The sequence below is a fragment of the Sinohyriopsis cumingii genome, chromosome 13 (genome assembly GCF_028554795.1).
Source record: "Sinohyriopsis cumingii isolate HCF-2022 chromosome 13, ASM2855479v2, whole genome shotgun sequence".
Taxonomy (NCBI): domain Eukaryota; kingdom Metazoa; phylum Mollusca; class Bivalvia; order Unionida; family Unionidae; genus Sinohyriopsis; species Sinohyriopsis cumingii.
In genome coordinates, this window is record NC_142973.1 from 71,254,810 (window position 1) to 71,266,979 (window position 12,170).

At 34.4% G+C, this 12,170-nt stretch overlaps 1 protein-coding gene across 1 annotated transcript in view; it reads right to left on the reverse strand.

The window, feature by feature from the left end:
- Nucleotides 1-1,196: 1,196 nt before the first annotated feature.
- The window catches only part of LOC149785817 (ribonuclease Oy-like), a 55,795-nt gene continuing 44,821 nt past the window's right edge, over nt 1,197-12,170 (reverse strand). The window contains exon 10 of the mRNA XM_089979764.1: nt 1,197-8,010. Coding sequence (XP_089835890.1) covers nt 7,786-8,010 — 225 coding nt within the window. The 3' untranslated portion in view covers nt 1,197-7,785. The remainder of the gene's footprint in view (nt 8,011-12,170) is intronic.

A 12,170-nucleotide genomic window follows, 5' to 3' on the forward strand; every position in this document is an offset into this window, starting at 1 on the left:
ATTTTTTTCCCAATAAACAAGATTTTATACTTCTCTACATGACCTCTGTCACCATTAGCATTTTCAGTAAAAAAAAATGTATTGCCTAATGGAAAATTTCATTCTAGAAGATTCCAAATTTTTACAAGATAAAATCATAGTTATAATTAGATCTGTCACTAAAATTATAAAGAACATTGTAAATAATGTCCTTGACTCAGACCAAGATATTAATCTGAATATATATCCTCCAGTCAGAAAAAGGTATTGTTTTCTAATGTTTTTTTACAAAACTGTCACTGATTTTGGACAAGGTCAGCTATACAATTTTTCATTACCCAAAACATATGAAATTTTAAAAAAAAACTAACAAACAATGCAGATTAAATATACATAAGAAAATGTATTGCATACATCTTACAGCTAGTGTTGATATCAATTGCACTGACAATCACTAGCACATTTAAGGACGCGTGTTTTAAAAGCTGACCGACCATAAACCCTTTCCAGAGCAAGTTGTCATTGTCCAATTTCCGCAAATTATCTTTTGATGATGAAAACATACCAACTTTTGTTTCCAAACTTAAACTTCTATTTGTAAATAAAAATTTGTTTTAAAAATAGAAAAGGGCTGTCATTGTTTGGGGTGATTTTAGCTGCTGTGTTTGCATTATTTTCTTCATAAAATCAGTTTAAAACTAAATATATGTCATGTGGCAATAATGACAGACAACACTGTGACTAGGGAGCACTTAATGAGTAGATTGTCTAGGGCTTTTTTTATTAATGGGCAGATAAATTAAGGAAAATATACATTTCATAGAAATCAGTTGTCTCAGTATTATGTGATAGAAGATTCAGCATAAAATAATTGTGTAGGCCAGAAGTATATGGGACAATGCTATGTTTGGAATTTGAGAAGCAGTCTCGAATGCTAAGCACTGAGCCACCATGGCTGGGCAGTATAAATAACTCAGTACATTAAAGTAGTTCAGAGTTTACATGGAGAATGTGTTACTTGTTGGGGTTTTAAATATACATACTCTTCACTAGCTTTGACTCACCAGTCACTTCTAGTCAGCAGAATAAAGTGAAGATGGCTGGATATGTGATCTGGGTTACAGCAATTGCTTAATGTGCGTCAGTATTCTGTGATAAATATATTCCTAATTGTTACTTACATGGAAGATGGGTTAAGAAAAGAAAAGTACCAAATATTTTTTCTGAAAATATACTTTATTATAATTGTTATGAGATAAAAATCAACAGGTTATACTCATTATTAATGGAAAAGGTTATCATGGAACATCGTTATAAATGGCCTTGTTATAACAAGAAACCGCACATCAGGTACAACCTTAGACACTCTGTATTCATCTGAAATTTTTGGTATAACATTACTACAAGTGAGGGCAGTTCCAGTAAAACATACTTGGATCTTAGAGAAGGCACATTAAACTTGGGCTTGTGACCCATATATACAAGTTAGAATTTTGTATCATTTTTATATCAACTCTTAGAGTAATCTGAGTATATCTTTTTTTAAAATTGTCTTCCCTGGATACCATGTATGTTTCAATGGAACAGCACTGATGCAGAAGATAAACAATTTTAAACATTTTAACAGGATCTTTAACTTGATGCTGCTACCATTGTCCCTGAAAATAATACCAGTGTTGCACTATTTAAAGCTGAGAAAAAAATGGAAATTATATGCATGACATAATTTGTATATTTCGAAAGGAATGAACGCTGCCAAGAGATACCATCTTTTGTTGCTATTTGCATAGTGCATGCTTCAAGATACCCAAGCATGAAGATATATATCATCCATAACACAAATTAGCATGAAAAAACATTTCTCATCAAGCTAATTATAAAATCATGTACAAAAACAGTTGCCTCAGTAATCTGTGCAATGTAAATATCTGCATGTGTATAACTGGAGCTTTTCACTGAAAAAAAAGCTCAAAATAAACTGATCACATTTTAGTGGAAGAAAGTAATGGAGAGATGCATATTTTTAAAAAAATTTACTCTACAGTAGAAAAAATACACCTTTGACAAAATGTATTACAGTATCTCTGTGCATTAATTCTATTTACGATTTAGACACAGGCATAACGTGAAAATACCTTTACAGCAAATCTCTTACAATTTAAAAAATGTCTTTGTTGTATCCATACTTAACAAGGAATGTATTATGCATCGTGGTAAAAAGATTTCACTTTGTACTTATGTCTATATTAAATATATTTTATTATATCAGTGCTAAAAGTAAATTGATTTACTTACGACGACCTTACATTTAAAGATGAGAATTGCAATAAAAGTAAACTTAAACTGACTTCTTCTGGGTTGTACTTTGGATTGCTTGTCTTATTCACTAATTCTTCCGGGAAAAAATTATACTTTTTCTTCAAAATATTCTGCAATGAATTGGCAATTGGAATAATGCAGGCGGTAATTTTACTCACTAAAGAGCAACCAGAAATATGTTTACTTGATAGGAATATTCCTGCCAATGTGTTGCAATTGAAGAAAACTTGGTTCCATATATAGGGGTAGAGTTTTTCGTCTATAGGCATGGGAATTGAAAGTTACTGAGTAAAAACAAATTGCTGGGTATTGCAGGAATAGCATGGAGGGTGTCAAATTAACTGATGACCATGACTTTGAAGATGTCACATGACTGGCATGTGATGTATTATAGCAAGGTTTCTTCCAGCTTTAGCATTATTAAGCAGAAACCAAAACGACCTTTAACATTTGTATCTGTGACCTTAACTTTGAGGATTGGAGGACAAATGTTGTATGCAACGCACAATCAAGTGATGGTTAAGTTTCATCCATTCACATCAAGCAGAAAACAGTTATGGAGTGGGAAAAAGTGTTGTGGAAAACTACTGACCATAAAAACATAAAATGCAACACATATTGTCATGATATGTAAGTCTACAAGGATGGAAATGTTAATGATATGTCCCGCACTTGTCATGAAAAAGTAAAGTACAATGATGACAATAAGAATTCCCACAAGCTTGGCATAACTGTGTAAAATTAAAGATAGTCACCGTTTTTCAATAACAATAGTGTTAGCAACAGCAAATGTGCTCATAAATGTTGGAAATTATATTTATCTTGCATATTGCTGATACAGCTGAGTACCTTTGATCTTGGACAAACAGTATTTCTCAGATAAAAAACATGAAACACCTAATCTCAAGGCTTTGTACATAATTTTGCTATCACCCTGGTAAGTTTTTCTAAATTTATGACCCTTGTATGGTTTTAATGTAAGTACTACGGTTGAACCTGTCTTGAGAGGCTGTCCTTTCTGCCCACAAAACTTTTTTCTCAAGGCTAATGGTCTCATGACAAAACTACTAACGGATGAATCAGTACACTGAGAATTTGGTCTGTCAAGCCAATTGGTCTTTCTTGGCATTGGTCTGACAAGACGGGTTTAAAGTGTATTACATACATGACAAGTGTTGAGATTGCAATGGGTCACATAGCATTGGATGAATTATTGAAAAAAACCTTGGCCAAGCTGGACATATTGCCATCACACTTCAATGAAATTTTTTATGCCCCTTTATTTCTGTTTCCTTTGTGAAAGTTCATATATACATGCATTCTGCCAGAATATTGCTCTTTCAACTTGCACTACTTGTTGAAACAAAGAGGGGTGGATACAGCCACATCCTGTACACACATTTCTAGTTGACATTTTAGCTAATCAGTGTACAGTAAAACCTTCAGGCACAAACCAACTAGAGTACAAGAAAGTAGTCTACTGAATATTAAGTTACTATGGTCCATTTCACACTGACTACACCAAAAATATGCAAGAAATATAAATACGTTATTTACAAGCAAGTTATCTTGGTTAACACTGAAAATTTACCGGTAAACAAAACTTTGATGATGGAGGAAATATATACCAGAGTGATTTCGAGCAGAGCAAGAGAAACATTTCATGAAAAGATCAAGTCTGTTGAGAAGGTTAAACTGTGGTCACTAACAAGGCCAGTGGTATTTTCAAAGCCTCCTATGCTTGGGTCCTCTAACCTTAGAAACACTTGGCCCTGGGTTCTCTAAACTTTCTGAGCAAGAAACCCCAGCTTAACCAAAAACTTTTTTTTACAATCTGTAACTTTGTAAGAACAAAGTTAAAATCATGAAATATTCTGGGTCGTCCTAACTTATTTACAACATATACTGGCTTATAAGTCGAGTCAAACTGCAAACAACAAAGATCCTGATCTGCGAATAATGTGCCTGCATATCAAGTTCCATTTTGTTCTACTAATTACTCCTAACAAACTGCATAGACCCTGATAAGCTGGCGCATCATGGGATGGCAGTTCTGAGTCTTTGCTGTTTGCAGCTGAGCTCATCTTATAAGCGAGTAAATATGGTATCTCTATTGCAATACAGAATTTAAATAATACAGATGTACTGTAAGTATCAGATCTAATTTTAGGAGATGAGCTTGAGTTTCTTTCTGTAATAGTTTTGGCCATTACAAATACTGTGTGACCTGGGCTGTTAATATTAGACTCTCTTTACTGATCACCAGTAGGACTTGGCTTTTGAAAGAAGATGATTATTTAAAACAGGTAGATAAATTTGAAAAAGGACTAGTGGAAATGCCAGACTATTGCTGGATATGAGAGTTGGCTGTTGAAAGTGCTTAAAAATGGCACGATAGGTTTGAAAAAAATGACTACTGGGAAGCCAGACCCTTGCTGGATAAAAGATTTGACTGTTTAAGAGGGGAATGTAGCTTTGATGGAAGGCTGAACTATATCTGATCTAAGTACTTCCATGAGGTAGAGTCATTTGCTGCAATTACAAGCAGAGAGCACCATCATATGTGATCTAAATACAATACGGAAAAGGAAAAGAAACCACAATATTTGATATGCAAGAATGTCCTAGAAACAGTACAAGCAAGCTCTACATCTAACTAATAAATCGATGTGCCATTCTATCTCTTTAGCTGTTTACTTAAGTGACCAAATCATATTGGTGTCAAACAATCATGGTTTAACTGTGAATTAATTAGTATTCATGTGGTACCATTTTCTTTTAAAGTCAGAAGATCAGACCCATCAACCTGATGCCCATTTCAGTCCCGTCTCTCCAAAGTGGCACTTTGTCAGGTATGGAGAATGATGTGAACTGACTCAATAGCAGACATTTTGAGGTTGATCGAGACCATCTGAGAGTACATCTCCTCTGATCTCCCATTAGTTTAACTGACCAATCACCTTGTCTGAATACTACTTATGAAAGCATGTTTGATTTCCTCATTGTAGAACCTACTGACAGATAAATCTTGGTGTTGCAATTCATCCATACATGTGACTTGCAAAAACAATGTTACGCTTCCTTTAACTGAGAAGGCAGCTTCTCCCTGTGACATGGTTTAAGACCATCAAAAAGTCCTACTGCCTCCTGGTCTTTTAGGAAGATCTCTGCTTTTATGCTAGGTGTTAGCAATGGATACATTTATTACTACAGTAGGGATAGGCCTATTTAATAAAAAATGCATAGAGCTTATTTTTGGTATAATCATATACAGAGATAAATAAACATCGTTGCTCATTTCTGTATTTCTAAATGACAAATTCACAAAATTAAGAACCACAAATATTAATCTTTGAATCAAAACAACAAACTTTGATGCCCATGAATTTAAAACCATTCACAGTATAAATCTTGCATACGTGGGGGAAAAAGCTGAAACCCAATCTAATAAACATTACTTTCAGAAAAATGTATTTATAAAAAGACATTAAAAAAGACTTTCCTGAGATAAAGTTAGGCACCCAATACAAGAAAAATGTATTTTGTATTGGTGTCTTTTTTATGTTCAAACCCTGAAGTTTAAATAGGAAAATCTTTATAAAAACTATTTAAATAATGACAAGTATAAAGAACTGTCTTTATGCTGTTTTTTTCTATCATAAGCAAGTCACTTTTAAACAGAACATGTTCATTACTTTGCAAAACAGCTGAAAGCCATTATCCACTCATATAAGACACTGATTGTATCCAGATAGTTGTACACAGGATATAACACGTCAGATAGTTGTACACGGGATATATCACATGTCAAATAGTTGTTCATGGGATATATCACATGTCAGATAGTTGTACACAGGATATATATATATATATATATATATATATATATATATATATATATATATATATATATATATATCACATATCAGATAGTTGTACACAGGATATATCATGTCAGATAGTTGTACACAGGATATATCACATGTCAGATAGTTGTACACTGGATATATCACATGTCAGATAGTTGAATAAAGGATATATCACATGTCGGAAAAGTGGAGTCCAAATAGTCAACATTTTACTATAATAACACCATTACCAGGATTACATACACTGCCAACAATTTAAACTTATATGAATAGAACTACAACTACATTTAGATACTGGAAAATAATGCAGTTCTTATTAAAAAAAAGGAGTCCCTTTATGTGGACTGTTATTAATTTCCAGGAAATAAGGATATGACAATTTATTCTTGTTAACAGCCAAGAATTGTAACATGTCTGAATGCTGCAGTGGCTCATACACCGAGAATTGAAACAACTCAATATTTTCAAGATGGCCATCATGGTGGCCATATTGGATATAAAAACAACCATTTTCACTTAGGACCAACTAGACATATAAGCATCCATTCAGAAGGAGTAATGATAAGATTTTTAAGACTGCTGTCATGGTGGTCTTGCAGGAAGTAAGGCTGTCACCATTTTTATTTAGGACCAACTAGATATAATAAGGACCAACTAGAAACAATAAGAAGTCTTTGATGAAAACTATATGTTGATAGGACAATCCATTCAGGTAAAGTAGTAATAACAAAATTTTCAAGATGGCCAACATGGTGGTCATAATTGATGTTATATAACATCATTTTCATTTAGGAATTAATCGGAACCCATTAGAAGTTTTATGTGAAAATCCTATGTTTAGTTGTAGTAGCAATAACAAGATTTTTATAACACCTGCCATGGTGGCAATATTGGATGTCAGATCAGTTCAATTTTGATGACAGGACCAACTATACATATTACCATTCATGAGTAATGATAAAAAAATTTCAAGCTGGATTTTGTGTTGGCCATAATGGATGTACAATTGTCACTATTTTTCATTTAAGAACAACTAAAAAAAAGTCTTCTGATGAAAACCTATGTCAATAACACCATCCATTCTGAAGGGTGAGAAAATAAGTTTTTCAAGATGGCTGTAATAGTGGCATTACTGGATGTAAGACTGGCACCATTTTAATTTATTATCAGCTAGGTATCTTTTGGTGAAAACCCAATATTCGTGTGGCTATCCATTCAGGTGGAGTAGTGACAGCAAGGTTTTGAAGGTGGTCACTATGGTGGCTATATTAGATGGTAGGTAAGCGTTATTTTCATTTAGGACCCAACTAGCCACCATCAGATGTCTTATAGTGAAAGCCCATTGTGGAAATTGTTTTCCGTTTAGAAGTCGCAATGACAAGATTGCTGCAATTGTAGCAATATTTAAACTCAGATTGGCACTATTTTCATTCAGGAACAAATAGATACCTTTCAAAGTCTTTTGGTTAAAACCCCATGTTGATTTGACCATCTAACTGGTATGAGTAGTAATAACAAGATTTTTCAGTGACCAGTAGAGCTAAAAATAAGTGTACATTTTGATGAAAGTGATTTATTCTATAACTAATTAACATAATTCCAGTTGTAGGGAAGCCATTTAATTGTTTCCAATAGATGGATAGTAAATTTTCTTTGTCTTTGGGCAATTGGACTCGACCATTTTGTGTTGATTGTTCGTGTCTCGAGCACCATAGCGTAGAAAACCATGTCGACTGAAATACAGTACCTTTGCCTCTTCTTGCATTGTTTCCTCACAGGAGATTGGTTGAAATGTTTTATCAATACAAATCTCCACTTGGGATATCACTTGCTCTCCAGATGTCTGCAAAAGATGAAGACAAAACATGAGATTTTGTTGAGGGCTGTTCCAGTAACATATACCTGGGATCTAGGGAAGGCACTTTTAATTGTGAAGTAGTCCAACATAGAGGCAATTCAAAGTTTTGTATCATTTTCATAAACTCTCTGAGTAAACAGAGTATATTGGCCTATGTTTTAAAAAGTACCTTCCCTAGCTATCATGTACATTGAAATAAACTGGTAAAAAAAAAATATATAAAGGACTAGAGTAGAAAGTATATTTTCTAGTAAATTATGTTTCTCCTAGAATACTTAACTGATCACATTAATGTTAAGAATATAAGCCCTACTCCATCCTGAACCCATCCCATAACACATTAACCCCTGGAGGTTTTTGTCAATTTCGCCTGAAAATCGAGTAGGAAACACATTTTGAAACCTATTTCTGAATAGATCTGAAAACACCAAATCCCCGGTGATCTTTCAATAACATACTGCCTAGTTGTGTTAGAAACTTTGTTTTTCATTGGCTATTTGTCTCGCGCATGAGCAGAATGGTAAAAGTTGGAGCCATTATTTTTTTATCAAGACCACTATTTATTCCAAATGCCCATCTTATCCTACTTTTCACAAAGGCTCATCTGTCTGTTTGCAGTTCATACCAGTTTGCCTTAGATCTGACACCAAAAAGTCTAAAATCCAGACACAAAATCGGATTCCGACCACGGGCGAATATTGGGTAGAAAAAAGTCGGGTCCAATAAATGTTTTTTTTTATCTGTATTTTGTAGTGCAACTAGATATTCCAGATTATTTGGTATCATTGTAGAGCTACATCTGTCTACCTTTCTATAATACCACCCACTTTAGTGAATCATGTATGACCATGACACTACAGAGCTTGGCAGTAGGCTACTACCTCCTGCCCTGTTAAGTTGTCGCTAGGGGTTAATGTGTTAAAAAGACAAACAATAATCTAATGTGTTAAAAAGACAAAAAATAATCTTTCTGTCTATAATATATAGACAAAGGGCAATAACTTTCTTATTACCTCCTCTTGCTGTCTACATGTGGCGCTAGTTTTAAAGTTTTAAGCTGAACAGAACATAGTGTAATGGGATGCTCTCAATGTCGGGAGGATACTGAAGTAATGTGATTAGGTAAATATTCAAAGAAAAACATAATTTACAAAAAACATTTCATTCTCCCCAATAGCATAAATGTAAGGAGAATAATAAGTGGAGGGAATGTTGAACATCCGACCTATACCCCAGGTAACCTGTCAGGGGAGAATAAGAATGAAGGTTAAGAGCAGCACAACTGGAGGTGAGGTGGTTTACGTTTGGAAAGAAGAAATCATTAGATCTTGTTACCACATACAATTTCTGGGCAAATCCAGTGAAAGCTATGCAGGTACTTGTCTGGAGGTTGTGCTTATGTCAATTGGGTCTGATAGCCACTTGAGCATATAATTCTATCAGATCCAGGGTTTGTCACTCTGAAGTCAAGTCTTGTTGATAACACTCAAGAAGGTTGACTCTGCATGTCAAACATTGGCCTCAACAATATCTTTGGTAGAGAAAAAACTGTCAAGGACAATGCTCGCAGAGATTGCTCTTATCTCATGAGCAGAGCCCTTCATGAGACAACTACATTCTAGTGATATGTCAAAGTATTTCATATGTACGACCCACTTCATCCACAGTGAACGGGCTTGAGAGGTTATGTCCTCTTTCCAAGGTTTTGAGTGGGAGAAAGAGTAATCCCTGTTGTCAAACCAGAACACCTGTGTACTGTACCTATCGTTCATTTACCCTTTTCAAAATTCTGAAGCATGCATGGAAGGCAGCATCACTCCACTACCACAAATGTTAAAAAACAATAATCTTTGTCTATTCAATAGGCAGGGACGAACAACTGCCAATTCCTTTTTTACAAATGTACCCAGATAAAATAGTTTGCTGAAATTTCGAAGAAAACATTACCTTTGAAGCACAGATTGTTACAAAAACGTACTAAGCAAATGAAAAAAAAAAATCAGTCTCAATCATGAAATACAATTATTTGATGTTGCTGCCACAATAAGAAATGGGCATTTATTTGGTTCTCCAAAGCTGGCCTTTGCGGTGACTTCAATAACTCGTGCACCCTTCATCAAAGAAAGCTGACTACAATCTTCAATAAAAACAAAGAACTGTTCTTGAAAGGAAGTCAGTACCAAACTTTATTAAAAGCAATGGAATCTGATGGATTGTTTCATTTTCCAAAATGACTGGAACATGTTTACTGTGCCCTGAAAGTTTCCTTTTTGCAGGAAAAAAGTTTATGCTTACGAACACTACCAACAGTGGATTAAAATGCAAACTAACTTTTACAGACTTGGGATATACTGAAAAGTAAATGTGCTTCATCATTCGTTACATGATTGTGCTATTTCTTTCCACTAAATTCAGACCTATATGACGTGTCACAAAATTACTGAATATTTTGAGATTAGGAACAAGCCTTTTATGTATCATTTGTTACACTTACATAGGAATCTAGAAATAATGCCAATTTATGACTGAGATTAGCACCACAAATTTTACACACAAGATTTTTGCTACTTGTAAATAAACAATAATTGTTTACATGTTGAACCAGAAACTGCAAGACATTTTAATTTATGCTATATTAAAGATATTGTTATTTGAACCATATAATAGGAACAGTCTTCAAAACTACAGTAGCTTCATCACTAATGGGTTGTAACCCTTTGCAATCAGTTGAGGCCTAAGTTGAGATATTTCGCGTAGTCCAAATACTCAAAGTAGCAGCTATATATTTGTCTAGCTATTTAAAGTCTTCCCACTTTCCAAATATGATTCTGGTATGCATGAAAATATAAGACACCAAAGTCAACAGTTCCTGAAATCCCTATATTTGCCAGGCATATCAGGTAGATCAAAGATTTTGACTAGCACATTCTCTGACCAACCAAGCATCAGTCATTGGAGTTTTTAAATATACTAAATATCAATTATCTTTCACTCACTTATCCATTAAAATGCCAAATAAACCAGCTTAACAAAGTAAACTTCAAAGGTGATATCTAGTTTACAGATTGTTTCTCTGCCAGACAATCAACAGAGGTGTCACCAACTAAGGGTGTTTGGTCATTTTGTTTTCTCAATTGTTTAACACATTAACCCATGGTGACGAGTTAACGTGGCAGGAGGTAGTAGCCTACTGCCGAGCTGTGTAGCGTCAAGGTCATAAATGATACACTAAAGTGGGTGGTATTATAGAAAGGTAGACAGATGTAGCTCTACAATGATACCAACAATCTGGAATTTCTAGTTGCACTACAAAATACTGAGGGAAAAACCTCAATTTTTGGACCTGATTTTTTTTTCTGCCCAAAATTCGGCCATGGTTGGAATCCGATTTTGTGTCTGGATTTTAGACTTATTGGTCTCAGAGCTAAGGCAGACCAGTATGAACTGCAAACAGACAGATGAACCTTTGCAAAAAGCAGGATAAGATGGGCATTTGGAATAAAGAGGGGTCTCAATACAAAAATAATGGGTCTGTTAAGCAAAAAAAAAGAAAAGAAAAGAACTTTTACCCTTCAGCTCAAGCGCAAGCCAAATAGCCAATGAAAAACGATGTTTCGAACACAACTAGGCAGTATGTTATTGGAAGATCACCTGGAAGTTGGTGTTTTAGGATGTATTCAGAAATAGCTTTCAAAATGTGTTTCCTACTCGAATTTCAGATGAAAATGACAAAAACCTCCAGGGGTTAATGTGTTAAACTCTCTAATACCACAAAAACACAAGGCAACAGAGGTGTGAAGCTTATCTCCTGGATTATCAATACTCAATAACTGAATGATTTCCTAGGCTTTATACTATACACATTTCATCAGTCTCTCACACTACATGATTTGTGTCATGCCCTATCTGCAGAATACCTTTAAATAAACTATGTGATGCCTAGGCCGCAATTAAGTAAAATTAGATACAAGAAACAACTAAATTTTAATTATTATCCTCCAGGACTTGTGTGGGGATCTGAAGAAATGAAACTTTACCATCCAACTTTACCGTAACTTTCTACTAATTTTTTTTCAAGCACAAGTCAGATTGCTGTCAATCAACAATTAATTCTTAAAAATAATGTGGAAAAAATGTTGAGCAAA